The sequence below is a fragment of the Onychostoma macrolepis genome, chromosome 13 (assembly GCF_012432095.1).
Source record: "Onychostoma macrolepis isolate SWU-2019 chromosome 13, ASM1243209v1, whole genome shotgun sequence".
NCBI classification, from domain to species: domain Eukaryota; kingdom Metazoa; phylum Chordata; class Actinopteri; order Cypriniformes; family Cyprinidae; genus Onychostoma; species Onychostoma macrolepis.
Genome location: NC_081167.1, coordinates 25,051,491 through 25,069,475, shown reverse-complemented (window position 1 = coordinate 25,069,475; position 17,985 = coordinate 25,051,491). Strand labels below are relative to the sequence as shown.

The following is a 17,985-nucleotide window of genomic DNA, read 5'->3' as shown; positions in this document are numbered from 1 at the left end:
TCATTTTTTGATGACCTGTTCCTTAATCTGCAATATGGTGTTTATAGGAGGAAGGTGTTTCTTAACTATGAACGTGATTATGATCATACTGAGATTGCCACGTGATTCCACAGTAGTCTGAGTCTGAACTTAATTCGTAAGCACTGCTTATCTATGGGATACGCCTGTCTGCAGCTGAATATGAAAGCAGTCAGAGATGATGTTATACGTTATGCGATATCACGCTCTTCATGTGCAAAACATGAATTCCACATCAGTAATAAAGCTTTAAAGCAAGGAACTTTCCCTGGAATTTCTGTATCTCAGATCCACACTGCATGTGAGTTTACTTTGGCTGAGTGAGACAAAGCTCACCGCTGATCTATATTCCAAAGGGAATCGGTCCAATCTGACAAGATGGGATAATTGCTCTGCCAAAGAGAAGCGATGACAGTAGCTATTTATTGAAGACTTCCCAATATCACTCTGATGAAAAACACAGCTGCAATGTTTCACAGTTTTTATTTAAAGAAAGGAAGTGAAAAGGGTTTTGACTCATAAATGCTGTTTTATCAGGTGTCACCGTTTAAAGAAGTGAAAGAATGAAATGTTGATTTATGGATAATGATGATTTTAGGGGTCTGTTATTTTGAAATATAAGCTGTACTGCACCGGTAGTGACCCATATGAGAGTCCAGACACTTGAAATGAAACTGCGTAAGGTTGATGCTTTCATGTTTTGAAAATAGTCCAGTCAAGGTCTCCGTTTAGCTTGCCAAGTGCAAACAGTCTTTGATGTGTTACTTGCCTGCTGGCTGATAATTTTATTAGAAATGCCACTTTTAAAATTCAGTTTAAAGCAACCATAATGTCTGTTAGCTTGAACAACTTTTACATTTATTTCTTGTAGTAACCAAGCTAATATAAAGTACACTACTATTCAAAAGTTAAATATTATCCGTTTCATCACAGTATTTTACAGCACAATATTTTATTCATCACAGAATCTTTATTTTTCTAAATTAAGCAGCACATCTGTTTTCATTATTGATAATAATAAGCAAATCAGCATATTCGAATGGTTTCTGAAGGGTCATGTGACACTGAGGACTGGATTAAAGATGCTGAAAATTCAGCATTGTCATCACAGGAGTTAATTATATTTTAAAACATATTAAAATAGAAAACAGTTATTTTAAATTGTAAAAATATTTCATAAAATTACTGTTTTTACTGTGATTTTGGTCAAATAAACGTAGGCTTGGTGAACATAAGAGACCACTTTGCGAAACATAAAAAAATATTACTGACCACAAATTTTGGAATATGTAAGACTAAAAAATTTGAATCAAATCACAAAGGGTCTTTACGTTTTTGTGACTGGATTATTTTGTATATCAGGTAGAGTATTTTAAATGAAACAAATAATGAAAATTACTATTTATTGCTGATTAAGAAATAGTTTTGGTTGGAAAAATTTCTCAATTCAACCAACATTGGCAGGTGTGATGGAAAAATATTTTAGAAAGTGACTCCACTTGCTGATTTTTGAATTTAGCTATTTGGATGAAGTAACAGGAATAGAGATTAAAGCTTATGATTTCTGCACGCCTGTATAGTTGAGGTCTTTAGGTATATTTATTGTCGTGTATAATTTTCCTAGTACAGCCGAGGCCACAAAAACATATAGTAAGTGAAGAGAGACACAAATTAGCTTTTCAATGACAGAACAGAGCTGGACTGTTTGGGACAGGCGGTAAAAATAGGAAATCTGTTGAGATGGGCTACACGCACTAGACTGTGGTTACCACATTTAGAAATGATCCTGAATAATGGTGTGGGTACAGTGTTCATTGCACTGCCTGATTTTCCAGACATTTAATGTAACATAAAGAGAAAATTCATCCAAAACTGAAAAATCTGTCATTTACTCAACCCTTATGTCCTTCCAAACCTCTCTTTTTCTTTTTTCTTCTGTGGAACATGAAGAAAGATATTTTGAAGAAAGCTGGTGTCCAAATAACATGAACACCAATGGACTTTCATTTTAAAGACAAATGTTTTTCACAGCCATACAGTTTTAAAAATGTTTAAATTCTGTCATTATTTACTCTCATTTTTGGGTGAACTATCCCTTTAATACGCTTGAAGATGTCTTGTCATTGTGGCTGTATTGTGGGGTTTTTTTTTTGTTCAGAAATGGTTTTATCGAGTTTGATCATGGAGATCACTCCTTTTATTTATTTTTTTTAAGGCCAATGCAGCGTGAAACAACACATTCTGTTGAGACATTCTCTAAGCCTGACCTCCCAGTAAGATGAAAGTAAACATATCTTTCCTGAAGTTCCTAGATGACTTCATGTCTTGAGATTTGTTGAAAGCTGTATCAGCCGGTTTTACTTCAGTTAGACAATTATATAGATGAGGAATTTCAAGTCACGTTCACACTTTACAGGCAAAACGTATAAGCATATAGACTTTTTTTTCTTTTTTTTTTTTTGTATGCAGCACACACTGAGTTTTTTCCTCTGGCTTCGAACTTATGCTGACATTGCACTTGGCTGAGATAAATATTTCTTATATAGCAATTTAATCTGCTCCTAAAATAGGGATTATAGTCATCCCATGAAAGGAAAACACAATTAATGCGGAATATATATGTTGTTTTATTTTAGGGAGAAGAAAATGTCCATTTTCCGTAAACCACACTCTAGTGAAACTCTTCACGGCAGTTGGTCACAGAACCGCTCCCTTTCCATCAGCCACTTCTGGACTACTTAGTCTTTGCTTCTGTTTTCCTGTTATGTACTTGCCTTTTTGTGCATGCACTATTTTTTTTAATTTATGCTGAGGTTTATATTTAAGTTTTTTCCTTTAATGAAATTAATATTTTTTTCAGCTAGGATGCATCAATTAATACATACAGTAATTGACAGTTAAAAAGTGACAGTATATAACTGGAAAAAGTCAGTGAACAAAATTTAAAAGTCTCTTGCATTTGTTGTTTTTTCTTTTTGTAGTCGATCAATGGGCTTTTCAGTGACTCTTAACTTTCTTGTTCAGCCCCTAATCTTTGATTACATCCTTGATTATATGTAATATTCTCTGTGAAGGAACATTTCCATATCCCTCAGGGTTTTAGCCAATCTCTAGCAATTTGCTTCCCAGAAGCGAGGCTGAATAGGGTGCTGTGTTTGCTTTTGGGCTCTATCATTTTTGTTTCAAAACTAAACAGCTGGTCATGATTTCTTTGCTTTGGTAGAAATAGGACTTTTTGAATTTAGCCGAGCGGAGTGCAGTAGCACGTAACCACTGTTTTTCCACAGCAGTTCATGCAGCTTTCTACTTCATTTACCTTTATTTTCCCCAGCATGTATTTCTGAGATTGGGTAAAGCTATATAATTACTCTTACACTAATGTTGCTGTGATATATTTATGCGGTTTAGTTGATTTCACATCCTTGTGAGATTTATATCTGAAGTTTTAGCACAATGCTCACGTTAGGCTCTGATTTAGCGGCCACCTCAGGCTGAAACAACCAATGTTTTTATGCGGCAGTAAACAAGAGGGAAATGAACATCTGATAGGCAGTCAAGCTCTTTTATATCCATAGAACTTCAAGAATGTGATGATAATGATTTTACAAAATAAACACATCTGATCAGATTCATGTGTGGCCTTCTAGTGAATGATGAGGAATTCTGCTTTAAGAATTCACTCTCAGAATTAAGGCACAAAACCGTCACTGGGGCGGTACCCTAGGATACAAAATCTAAAAGATGCATCTTTGTACCATATTTAACCCTAAATGGCACACTGCGATATTTAAAAATTACTTTAAAAGTGCATATTAGCTAGTAACTTGTTACATGTAATCTGGATTATTTAATCAGATTACAAAAATGATGTACTTGCAATTAGATTATATTACATTTTAAAATGCTCATAATCAGATTACAGTTTGCTTTTATACATTTGTAAATTGTTACAGCTTTTCACAACCCACAAACCCCTTGTAGTTCTTTCATGAACTCCAGTTTGGGAAAAACCTGGCATAATGTAATGTTTAATACACTTTATGATGTTGATAACAAAGAATGGAATATATTTAAGGTCAAAAGTAATCTAAAAGTAATCTAAAAGTAATCAAAAAGTAGTCAGAATACATCACATAATTAGTGTAATCCAATACATACATAGTATGTACATAAGGCACTACATAGTAGTACATAAAGTGTACATACACCTTTTAAAAGGTACCGCCCCAGTGACAGAGCTATGGAGTGAAAACACAGTGATCCTCTATAGATTTACATCAGTAAAGAACAATATTTAGTCTGTGAAAATGGCAGACAGCATTTTTTTTAAGGCAATGTTTAGGAAAGGGTCAGTTAGAAAGTATCTAGTGTTCTCTGTGGCTGAAAGTACTCAAATAGGCAGAGTGTTTGTTATTTTGTTTTATATTTGATACTTTTAACTTGTGAAGTGCCAGTGACTTTTACTGTTTGTTTGTTTGTTTTACAGGGACGGGGCCAATCCACATAAACTCAGTGCAGTGCACTGGCACAGAGCGCTCCATTTTGGATTGTTACTTCCAGGAAGTCCCTCCCTGGACATTCAAACACAGCCAGGATGCTTCTGTCAAATGTTATGTTCCTAAGACAGGCTTTGAGACCACGGTAAGCAAAATGATCACAGGTTACTCTGATATGATTCTACATGCTGTGAAAAATATGCCGACTCCTGTCATTCATGCTAGCACAGCCTCCAAAGATGCTTGGATATTTAAGACTTTTACATTATATAATGCATTATATTGGGTTTATCGAGAATAAATATGTACAATTGAAATGTATTTGTATTATATAGCATTTATTTTTAATAACTATGCAGACTAAAATGTCTTTATGCATTATAGGGTAATTATTTTAAAAATACACTAATATTTTTGCAATAAAGGGCATTCATTTTATATACATATACAGATTTAAAACGTTTTTGGATTATATGATGCCTTTTGACATTTATTTTAAATATGCACACTTAAAATATCTCTGCATTATATAATGCATTATATGGCATTTATTTAAAATAATATACAATCTTAAAATGTCTTTGCATTTATGTAATGCATTATATAGCAGTTATTGTACATATACACAGATAAATGTTTTTGCATTAAATGACATTTCATTAAAATAAATGTACAGACCTATAATGCATTATGTTGCCATTATTATATTTTAAATATTATATTATGTTTTAAATATACACAATTTAATGTTTTACATTAAATTCATTTATTTAAAATAAATATACAGACTTAAATATCTTTGCATTACATAGTGCATTATATGGCAATGATAATTTTTTACATTAAATTACATTTATTTTAAATAAATATACAAACTTAAATGTCATAAGGAATTATATAACCCAAAAAACATTTTATTTTAAATATTCACGCTGTATGTCTTTGCATAATATAATGCATGATATGTCATTTATTTAAAATAAATGTACGGATTTAAAATGCATTTGCATTTATAATCCTTACACAATGCCTGCAGAGGCAATGTACTGTGTTAAGGCATTTTAACGTTATTTGTATATAATGTATAATGCATTCATGGCGCTAGCAATGCCAAGGTCATAGGTTCAATTCCCAGGGAATGCATGGACTGATAAAATATATACCTTGAATGGAATGCAAGTTGTTTTGAATAAGTGTCTTCCAAATTGCATAAATGTATGCATTTAAATATGTACACAATGCAATGTGTAAATTGTATATCATTTATTTCAAAGTCAGTTCTGAGAAAAGCTTTAGCATATGCCATTACATTTTGACATTTTTAAATGTGAGTTAAGTGTCCAAAAGTGTTGAAATACTCATTGAGGGCTCTGTATGTGTAGCTTTGATGTCTGTGAGCATGTTTGTGTTTCAGGTGCGGCTGGCGGGTGGCAGGGACCGGGCTGAGGGTCGTGTAGAGGTGCTCATGGAGGTGGGGGGCAGAAAGCGCTGGGGGACGATTTGCAGTGAGAACTGGGGAATAAATGAAGCCATGGTGGTATGCAGGCAGCTGGGCTTTGGTTTTGCCGCACGTGCCCATCAGGTGAGACTGCTGAAGAATGTTGTGTTTTCCAGTAATATCGCTCTGAATATGTCTCTTGTCTTGTTTGCTTTGGTTGCCTCAGTTTGTGTGCATTTGTGAGCTTCCTGTGCATGTTTAGGGGCACAGGGCAGGATATTTCTGGGCAACATTAGTGTTATACAGTAGTTGTTTTGTGGAGGTGAAGAGGTGGGACAGGTTAACGGTAAACTGTGTATTTTCAGAGAGAATGGCAGGTACATTTGGTATGCGTCCTGCACATACTTTACATACTGTTTTGAGCAATAGTTGAGAACAGGAATCAGTTATACAGTTATACTTTTAGGGCACATTGCTTACTGTCTTAATACTGTCTTTCTACCACATGTACAGTACAGTAGTGGTTATAAGGTAAATAATAATTAATACTTTTCATAAAAACAATGCATCACAATTTTTTAAATTAAACTTAATGTGGACAACAATTGTCATAAAACGGAATGGAAGTCTTTTTTTAATCATTAAATATAAATTAAGGTACAATTTCTGTTCAAAATTCAGTATCATTTAAATATTTTTTTTTTTCACATTATGATAAATGAAAATTATATAATTTTTTTTTTTTTTTTTTTGCAATTTATCATGAGAAACATAGTTAATGTGCTTCATGAAAATGTCACAATGCAAAAATAAAAAATTAATTCTATAATATATAATAATATTACCTTAATTCTGATAATATGCTATAACATAAGAAAGTAGAGGGCAAGTTAACTTTCCAAAAGTATTTAATGTCATATACCCTATTCATAAAATCTTAACATCATGACTCATGCATAAATTTTTTTTAATAAAAATATAATAAAATACAATAAAATAAATATAAAAAAAAACAAACAATTGAAGCCATAACGGTTAAGCATTTTAGCTTTTTGTTAATTTAATGTAAAAAAGTTATTATCGTTATAATAAAACTGAAATGGAAACCATCCATAAATTTAAATCAGTACAACAAATATATGAAATGTGAAATACATGAAACATAAGAAAGTAGCGGGCATATCAACTTCCTAAAAAGTATTTCATGTCAAATACCCTTCTTATAAAATCTATATATTATCTCTACATAAATGTATATATTTCTAGTACTTCATATGCAGACACATAAGATGTGGCCTTTCTGCGTTTAGGACACATATTATTGGCAAGGAGACCCTGCCGCTGAAGAAGTACTGTTGAGTGGGACTCACTGTGTGGGAACAGAAATGTCCATCCAGCAGTGCCGTCGTAACAGTTACGTCCACTGCCCTCGAGGAGGCGGAGCTAAAGCAGCGGGCGTCACCTGTTCTGAAAGTAAGTCATTGGAATGACAAAATCTGACAATTTTATCTGCACTAAATGATCCAAATAAATAAATCGACATCCCGTTTTAGCGGCACCTGACCTGGTTTTGGATGCACAGCTCGTGCAGGAGAGTGCTTACCTGGAAGACAGGCCTCTGCACCTGCTCACCTGTGCACATGAGGAGAACTGTCTCTCCTCTTCTGCTAACCGTATGCAATGGCCGTATGGGCACCGCCGCCTTCTGCGTTTCTCCTCCCGTATCATGAACTTGGGCAGAGCCGACTTCCGTCCGAGATCCTCAAGAGAGTCCTGGACCTGGCACCAGTGCCACAGGTGAGGGTTTTACTTCTTTCTTCTGTTTTAATGTTTATACAGAATGAAACACAAGCCTGAGTGCTGCTAGAAAAATATTGTCATCTTATTTTATAAAGAGTTCATGATGCATAAAGGAACCTGCAAAATAGAAAAATAGTCATTCTACAATTAATTCATGATGTTTTGGTGCAAAATAAATTTAAATTTTATTTAAAATAAAAAAAAATATTACATTTATTTTTTATTATTATTTTCATATATATATGCAGACACGGAGTGTAGTCAAGCGCACATTAAGTACACCAGATCATAGTTGTAGTCCGCTGCATCCTCTACAACTGTAACACTCAGGATCAGCTTTTGCATATATTCTTTTAATTAATAGGGTACTTGAATAATGGGGACAGCACATGGATTTAAATAACTGAGGAACAACCCTGACGTATGACACTCTAGAAGAGTATTTGTGGTTACATTTCCTTTCAGTTTAGTCAGTCATTTCAGCTTGCAATGAAAAGAACGTCCACTTCTTTCTAAAACAGGTCATGGGTGGTCAGCAAGCTTGCTGTCATCTTTCAGATTAATTAGCTGTGTTGAACACCTCCACTCCCTTTACATGTGTTCTGAAAAATATTGCAAACCCATTCTGTGGGAACAAGGCACTCTGTTGTGGAGGAGTTGTGGGCTTTGCGTGTTTGCAGGCCAAACCTGTTTTACTAATCTTTTAAAACAACACCAGTGAAGTTGGATTTGAAAGCCATCTATTCAGACGAGCTCAATAAACAGCCCCGTCAGCATAACAACAACTTCCTGTAAAGGGTGTTGCCGTAGCGGCCAACACCTTCATGTAGGAGCAGTGAGGTCATTAGGCAGTGGTCCATAGTGAACCTTTGTTCTTCCCATGTTCACTAGCCAGCATGAAATGTAAGATTTATTTTTTTTTTGTGGGTGGTTCCCAGCAGTGCTGGGTAGATTATTTATTAGGTAACTGATTACAAATTAAACGATGAGAATTGTAGTCTGTAATGTAATCTAGATTACTTGATTACTTTTAGTCAGGGACGTGCAGAGAGTTCCTCAGGGGCTCAAATGTAAAAAGGGGCAATATGAAGGGAATAAAATTATAGGTTAAAAGTTTGGATACATAACTATTTTATATTTTTGCAAGAAGTCACTTATAGTCATTTATTTGCATTTATTTGATCAAAATTTTAATATACTTTATTCATTTACTTTATTTACTTAATGCATTTTATGCAATGCTGATTTATTAGCAATGTTGGAAACCTGTGATACTTTTTTCAGGATTCTTTGATGAATAAAAAGTTAAATAAGAACAGCATTTATTTAAAATATAACTTTTATAACAATATACACTACCATTCAAAAGCTTGAGGTCAGTAGTTTTTTTTTTGTTGTTTTTTGAAAGCAATTAGTTTTTATTCATCAAGGATTTGTTAAATTGATAGAAACAGTGATAGTAAAGATTGATATTGTTAGAAAACATCTCTATTTTGAATAAATGCTCTTATTTTTCATTTGTATTTATTAGTGAACCCCAAAAAAGTATCACAGGTTCCAATAAATAAATAAATAAATAAATAAAAATAAAGCAGCACAACTGTGTCCAACATTGATAATAAATGATTTATTATGATCATATTAGAATGATTTCTGAAGGTCCATGCATTGAAGAATGGAGTAATGATGCTGAAAATTCAGATTTGAATCACAGAAATAAATTATATTGTATTAAAATAGTATAAAAGTATATATTAAAAAAACAACAAAAAAACATTCTATTAAATTGTAATAATAATTAACAATATTAGGCTACAGTTTTTTTCTGTACTTTTGATCAAATAAATGCAGGCTTGATGAGCATAAGACACATTCATAATGCTGCATAAATATCAAAAATTGTAATATTTAAAGTACTTTCAGGACACCATTCCGCCAGCCTACACTTCACATAATAGGCCTGTAGGTAGCACTTTGGCTTAAATAACTATGATAGTTTCATCAAATAATGAACGGAATGGTGTATGTCATACATAAATATAAGTGAACTGAAAAGCCTACTGATTACCATTATCGCGACTTTTGGCGCTGCACGGTTTTTTGCAATGCTTTTGTAGTCATCTATATTCTCAGCGATATAATTTGATTTATAAAATGAGACAAACCACAGATCCAGATCACTCTACAAATAAGCTCGTCTGTCCCATGTCATTTTCAACCGACTTATGAATAAGAACAGAAAATAACCGCTCCTGTCCAATGAAATGTGCACTTCTTGTGCCAGATCATGATTGGCTGCTGTATAGGCTACATGACAAACGGGCATTATTGAATTATTTAATAGCCTATTCTAAAATATATAATATATGGATTTTTAATTAAATCAACACACTAGCTTTGATTATTGATGAAAAATGTTTAAAATAGCCCATTGTTTGGTTTATTTTTTTTCCCCCTTCCGTCGACCCATAGGCACTCACTGAAAGAACCATATATGGCTCGAGAGCCTCTGTTTCCGAACAGACTGGAATATCAGTCAATCGAGGAAAACTCATGCAACCCATAGCTACGCCTCAGATTGACAGATATGTAAAATATAAACAGGACTTTTCCGACTTGAGCGATTAGTTACTGTTTTGTACAAATTGTCATGTTAATTAGAATTCAAATGCATTTTGTTTTATTGACCACAATATAATTGCTATTTGTCCGAGAGGGGCACTTTTTAATCATTTTGAAAGGGCAGGGCTCGAGCCCCAAAGCCCCTTCTGCATGTGCCTGCTTTTAGTTTACTTTTGATTAGGGATGCACGATATTATTGGAAGGTTATCGGAATCGGCCGATAATGGCTTTCAAATTTAAACATCGGCATTATTATAAATTGTGCCGATATGCCTTGCCGATAAGACGGATAGCTCATATATGCTCAGGGTGTGATAGTGATAAGATCACGTCAGCAGTGTGATCATTCTTGAAGCGAACTTTTGCCTGAATGATTCACTGTTTTGGATCGCCGCATTTGATTTGAGAATGCACGTACAGAACGACGCCTCCGATGTGCGACAGATGCCTTGTCCAAATACCCACACTTGCAGTCTTTGCACTTGACCACTTGACAACTTATATGATGTATTTCCTGTATTTGACCCAAGTTTTCAAGTGAGATGAAGACCACAAGTGTGTCAAACTTTTCATTGGGGACACATTTACAGTGTAGTGTTGTAAAAAGTGTTTACATAGCTTTATTTTAATTTTAATTTTAAAATACTTTGAATTTTAAAATCAACTTCTAAATGTCTGTTCAGTAGTCCCTATAACATGACAATTTAATTTGTGGTGCTTCTAATTAAGTGATAAAAAGCAGTTGCAAATGTTGTACAAAAATAAATATCACCACTATTCATCTTTGCACCAATAAAACGTAAAAACGCTGTTTTTCTACCAAATTATGTGTGATATCTAGTTATTATATTAATATTTAACTTACATTGGAAAGGTTTCCATGACCTCTCGTGACTCGGCAAAAAGTCTCACGATTTATTTCCAGAACATGATGCATGATGGGATACGCTTAGCCTCGAATACCGCTCCTAAGCGGTATTCTAGATAGTGTAGGTTTAGTATCCATTAAGGGCACTGCACTTTGGCATTTTAAAGACCTGGGACAGTCTTGCACACTTACGCACACTTACTTCCTGTCGCGCGCACGCGCTCTCAAGTTGCCAAGACTGCAAGTGTGGGTTTTTGGACAAGGCAAGAGTCAACAGTCTCTAGCATGTGCAGTAGCAGTAGCAGCAGCAGCTTCCCCCGGGTCCTAATACCTGTCTGCAAGGCGTCTTATTTACTTAGGGGGCACTGTTGGCCTACTTGTAATAATGTAAAATACACAAATGCCATTAAGATACTTGTGTTTCTGAATAAATAAAGCAGTATCAATGTCATAAAATCACAAGTCTGTTTTTATTTATCGGCCAGAACCTATAGTTTACATGAACAAAAATCACAAACACTTGTAAATTAAATAATTTAATATATACATTATACATTTATTCATTAATATGTAAAATATTTTTTTCAAATGAATTATGTTTATTAGTTCTACCAAATAAGTTTGTTAAAAAAAAAAAAAGAATCAAAATTAAAAACAAATTATTTATAATTTCTGCACAGGAGAGACTTGGTGTTGTTTCAAAACAAACAGAAATATATATCGGCTATCGGCCAAAAAGATTAGAAAAATATCGGATATCGGCAAAAATCTAATATTGTGCACTCCTTACTTTTGACCTAACTTGTTTATAGATTTAAATGGGATTATTATTGTAAAAAAATAAATAAATAAAACTATGAGGAATAGTATTAATGATTTTTGTCTTGTAATCACCACTGAATTATTCTGATTCTACTGAAATTCATCGATATGAATATGTTTGATTCAGGCATTATCACAGCATTGAAGTGTTCACGCATTATGATCTCCTCACACTCAACGGAAGCCGAGTGGCCGAAGGACACAAAGCCAGTTTCTGTCTGGAAGACACCTACTGCCCTGATGGTAAAATACTAGTTGTGTTAAATCTTACATGAATGTGATTTGGTTTATATGGAAGCTCGTTTCTATCACTTAATAAGAATAAAAAAGGTATCTGTGACTCTTTTATTTCACAATTTTGACTTTTTTTTTTCTTGCAATTGCAAGTTTACATCTCACAATTCTGACTTTTTTCTCTTGTTTATGTCAAAATTGTGAGAAAAAAAGCCAGAATTGTGAGTTTATATTATGCCTTTATTTCTCACAATTGCATGTTCATGTCAAACTGTTCTGACTTGGTAACTTGCAATTGAGTTTATATCTCACAATTCTGAGAAAAGAAGTCAGAATTGTGAGACATAAAATTGCAATTCGAGGAAAAAAGTCAAAATTGCCAGGTATAAACTTGCAATAGGAGAAAAAAGTCAGACTTGCGAGTTTATATCATGCAATTCTGAGAAAACAATATTTTTGCAAGATGTAAATTGCAATTGCAAGAAAAAAAGTCAGAATTGTGAGCTCAAAAGTCACAGTTACCTTTTTACATTTTTTTAATTCAGTGGTAGAAACAGGCTTCCATTGGTTTACTAGTGCAACTACGCACAACTGTTTTTTTTTTTCTTCAGGACTTCAAAAGCGCTTTTCATGTTACAATTACGGAGATCAAGGCATTTCGGTGGGTTGCTGGGACACTTACCGCCACGATATCGACTGCCAGTGGATAGACATCACTGATGTCAGACCTGGAGACTACATCTTGCAGGTGAAATGATTCAGAATATCTGAACTGTGGAAGATGGCAGTCACAGCACAAAACTTTTTTACACAGTAGATTCTCTTTCCAGGATGCCGTTTAGCCACTTTTTCTCTGTCATTAACTTTGGAACGTGTTAATCATCCAAATCACTGTGGGCACTGTGAGCACTTCCGCAGCTGAGCTTCACATGCAGAACCAGCCAATCAAAGAGCCGCTTTTAGGGGCCAATCAAGGGTCCTTTTATGCATCCCAGTCATAAAATATAGGTTGATGTGAAGCTTTGTTTTAATTACAGTGTACCTTTGTGCCTTGACCATTTTGAAGATTTATTTGCTCGAAATGTTGCCATGATAGATTTGCATGTATTTTAAGCACGTTTGGCAGATGCTAATTACAAACCGGCATCGGGCTGCTGCTATGTATGGCACAGCAGCGAGCCATGGTGGTACTCAAAGGTCAGAGCTCCAACTCCATGTAGAGAAATGGCAACTGTCGCATGCCAGCCCAACTGAGCAAAGACACTGCGTAAATGAAGCTTCTATACATGATGTTCCAAGCAAACCTGTTGCTTTTCTTTGAGTTGCTTGTCTTTAATTCTGCACCCAAAATAACCCAATGTTAAGCATTCCCTGCTGGAGGAGCAAGGCGTGCTATATTCCCATCTATTAGACATGGTCAATTAGGTTCAGAGGAATTTACGCCCGCCTGTTTTACAGGCACTTTCTCGCTCAAACATATGGTCAGACAGACCCAGAGCTCCACAGTCCAGAGTAAAAGTTGCACACTGTCATTAAAAGCGCAAAGAAAAAAAGATAAGCGAGACTGCTCACAAAATAATTACCTTCGGCAAGAAAAGTATTTCCAGAATAAAATAAAAGAACTGTTGTTTCAGCGTTTAAAAAGTTCTTAAGCCTAGTAGGTATAATCACATTAAATTTCCATAGAATGATGTAGCTCAGAGTTGCTCGTTTGACCCCATACCCTGCTTAAACAGCATGTTTTCATACTAATAAATTATTATATTGCTACTATATTACTATTTTGGGAGCCTGATTTGGTGGAACCAATTTGTAAAGTAGTTTGATGAGCAATCTGATTGCATAACATTTTCTTACAAGCTCCATATCCTTGTTGGTTCTGCATGTCTGCAACTGTGAAACTTTTACAGTGCTACGATTAAATGTCACCAAATGACAAAATATAATTTCAGGCAGACATAATAAAACTGCTTGTATTTAATAATGTAATACTGTATGTATGTGTGTATATACTGTGTGTGTATGTGTGTGTGTATATATATATATATATATATATATATATATATATATATATATATATATATATATATATATATATATATATATATGCTATTTATGTGTATATGCTATTTTATATTATTATCATTATTATTATTATAATCATAATAATCATAATAATCATTATTTTTAATATTAAATAAATTTTATTTAGATGGTCCTTATGTAGCAAATTGTTTGCAAACCTATATAAAAAAATTAAAATGTATTTAAAAAAAAAATTAAGCAGCTTCAAAATTCACGTTTGAGGTATAATTGTGTTGATTTTTGGTGTTCAAAAAGTGAAAGTCTGTTAGTAATGTTAACCACACTTTTATTTTTTTATTTTTTTACCCATTAGTAATTCCTGAGGGATCCCAGGGTAAATTATCCTTCTAGGTTGCCCTACAAATTGACCTCATTACTAAACAGCTCTATTCATTCTTGTGTGTGTTTTGTCAGGTTGAAGTAAATCCGTCGCTGGACATGGCTGAATCAGACTTTATGAACAACGCCATGCGTTGTCGATGTAAATATGATGGACACAGAGTGTTTATGTATGGCTGTCATGCAGGTATAATCCCCATAACAATGAATGAACCATGACATATATGTATGTATACTCAAGCACGTATCTAAATTCTGATACACTGTTCTTTCACAGGTGATGCCTACAGTGCTGAAACTGAGGATTTATTCGAACATCAGCGTCAGATCAGCAATAACTTCATTTGAGCCTGGTAAAGAGAGGTGAGAGGAGAGGATGTTCATTAATGGCTCCCAGAAATGCGGCTAATTGGACAATAAACTGGGTGAAAGATAAGGAGATCTCAGCTGATCTCAGAACAGTCTACCAGTAGCACTAATGAGTGGACGCTACATCGCTAAACGATTTTCTCTATGGAACTAAATCAACTCTTCCAGATGTTTGGAAATCAAACGAAAGGCTTAGTTCACCTAAAATTAGATTCTGTCACGATTTTTCTTAGTATTTTGTATTTGACTTTTGTTTTTAAGTACAGTAGCATACTGGTTGTCCTTTTCCACCCATTTGCAATGAATAGAGACCGGAGCTTGTTTTTAGGAACTATATTTAAGACAATGGATATCTGTATTCCTCTCTTGAGCTCTACTACGGATGTCAAAATTTTTAGTAAATAATAACTTAATTTTCAGTCAGTCTGCCTGGCACACATGGTTTTGTATCAGAAGATTTGGTATATACTTTTATCATATATTTATAGTGCATTGTTTGTAATTTTGGAGTTTGATAGTTCCAGTCCTTTTTACTTTCACTTTATTGAAAAGAGTGGATATTATATTCCTTAAAAATTCTCATTTTGTATTCTATCATATGAATCATATGAGCGTCTCTTAAGGCCAATTCTCACTGCACTGACAGATTGTGACAAATGGCAACAGATGCGCTGGTCAGGTTTTGTCTGATCAGTGTGTCCTCGTCTGCTGGCATTGGTTGGCGCTTGTTTTCGCCATTGAATCTACATTTGTCGGCTCTTGAAATATCTGAGAAATGACATACTGGTCGGCTGTCATCGCTGGTCTGTGTCTGATGGTGTGGTGTGAACTGGCCTTTAGTGGTCACTGTTTTCCTAGTAGACTCTCTTTTCAGATTAATGCCCAGAGCTTTGGAATGAGTGGTGTGCTTAGAAATCCTTTTCATAAAGCCAGAATCTGTATTTTTGGGTGAACTGTTCCTTTAATTATCCATTGAATAACTAGGACATTGTTTTCAGAGACTAAGTTAGCTGCAGTTGTTGTTGATCATCTGGTTAAAAATAAAACATCATGTAAAATCTGTAGTTGTTGGGACTAGCATTAGAAAATAAGTAATTTTGTTTTATTGTTTTCATGTACCCATATATTTATTTCTTGACGTTATAGATTAATTAGAGAATAAATGTGTCGTTATAGAATAAATATTTGTACAATGTTGAATTTTTTAAATTTTTAACTAATTTGAACTACATTTTACTAAAAAACAAAAACAAAAAAAAACAAAAACAAATCTTAATAAGTCCTATTCTGACCTACTTAACCTGACATCAAAATGCAGTTTGTTCACTTTTTCTTATTCATTTATGAGTTTTATATCTAATTTCAATTCTTTGGTTTGAGTTATGCACTTTATTGTTGGACGTCAGTATTCTGGAAGAAGTAGGTCATTCACTACCATTTTTCAACACACACTTCTGTTTGTTTGTTTATTAACATGTTGAAGTATTTATGCCTTCTTTCCATTTTTTAATAGACCTTTTTAATAATTTTTCGGTGAATTTCCTGAATCCTAAAGGGTAACAATGGCTGTTGTATATGCTGAAGATTAATTTATTTAATACATTGTTAAACAAATTTTCCGGATGAAAGTTTTATTAGTTTGATAATTCATTTTATTAATAAATGCTTGCTAAATGGTTGAATGCTTTAATATATTTAACATGTTCAATTTGTTTAGTATAACATCCATGAGTATAAAGAGTACGTTGTTACAATGTTGCAAACAGTCCTGAAAAGCATTCACAGTGTAAAGCAGTGATGCTGGGAATGAACATTTATGGCCCATAGCTTTAAATATATTCTTAAAGTAGTGAGCCCTTTTGAGCTGTACTGTATCAGTTTTTACTTTTGTAATTTTTGCACAGTACAAAACATTGTTTAACAACGGTTATTGTGCATGTGATGAACTGACTTTATACCTACTGTTTATCTTAAATCCTTGTGTTATTTATCTTTAGGACATCAACTTGTGTACTTTAAATTTTCACACTAGTGTTTTTTTTTTTTTACATTTGTAAAATCATAAATATGACTTATTCTGTCCCTGTATTGTGTACTTTACTTTCACCATGTTACTCTTGATTTATTTCACTTATGCTTTTATTTATAATTCATATGTTACTGTGTGCTCTTAGTACTAGTGGTGCATAAATTGATTTCAGTCACAGCAAACTTTAAAAAAATAATCTTCATGGAGTAGTTGAGAGTTTAAGCTCTTAATGTAATTTGCAATACTCTCAGGGATGAAATGTGTGTCTTTTCCAGTTTGTTCAAAATTATTTTTTAAGATCAGCCAGGACAGATATAAATGGGAAAGTAATACCAAAATCATTCCAGAAACTGCAACGTGATGTAAACTCTTGTTACTGTTTTGTGATGGGTGTTACAGTAGTAAGTCTATGCAAACAACTGATCTCAAATGTGAATAAATATCGCTCATCAGGTCTAATTTAGCTGCCTGTACTCTGTATTTATGCTCACTGTGTACCTTGATCCATTGCACAGGGACTCCATTAACAATAAATGTGTGTTTGTGAAAGACTTTTCTCTGGGTTTCTGTTTTTGTAAATTGAAATGGCTGCTTCAGATGAGCAAAAAACCAACTGAAGCCAAAAAAGGGCACAATATAAATCAATATATTAAGCGTATAACGTTAGTTCTGGCAGGTCACGTGAGTCAAGCTTGCATCGGCTGACTCTCAGCTGATCACATCTACCTATTGGAGTATGATGCCTATCACGGAATTCATATATAAGCTCTATTCATTATTATTCAGCAGCTTTTTCACTTGCTCAGGAGGCACTCCTCCATCCCCAACTCCTCCTTTTGCCACAGTCAGGACTTGACTTTCTGAT

At 34.0% G+C, this 17,985-nt stretch overlaps 1 protein-coding gene across 2 annotated transcripts in view; it reads left to right on the top strand.

Moving 5' to 3' along the window:
- Window positions 1–17,664, top strand: part of loxl4 (lysyl oxidase-like 4) — a 29,748-nt gene extending 12,084 nt beyond the window's left edge. For both annotated transcript variants that reach the window (XM_058795027.1, XM_058795028.1), the window contains 8 exons: window positions 4,505–4,659; window positions 5,929–6,096; window positions 7,263–7,425; window positions 7,506–7,749; window positions 12,192–12,307; window positions 12,910–13,046; window positions 14,798–14,909; window positions 15,000–17,664. In XM_058795027.1, the coding sequence (XP_058651010.1) occupies window positions 4,505–4,659; window positions 5,929–6,096; window positions 7,263–7,425; window positions 7,506–7,749; window positions 12,192–12,307; window positions 12,910–13,046; window positions 14,798–14,909; window positions 15,000–15,070 (1,166 nt within the window). In that variant the 3' untranslated portion in view covers window positions 15,071–17,664. The remainder of the gene's footprint in view (window positions 1–4,504; window positions 4,660–5,928; window positions 6,097–7,262; window positions 7,426–7,505; window positions 7,750–12,191; window positions 12,308–12,909; window positions 13,047–14,797; window positions 14,910–14,999) is intronic.
- The last annotated feature ends 321 nt before the right edge of the window (window positions 17,665–17,985 follow it).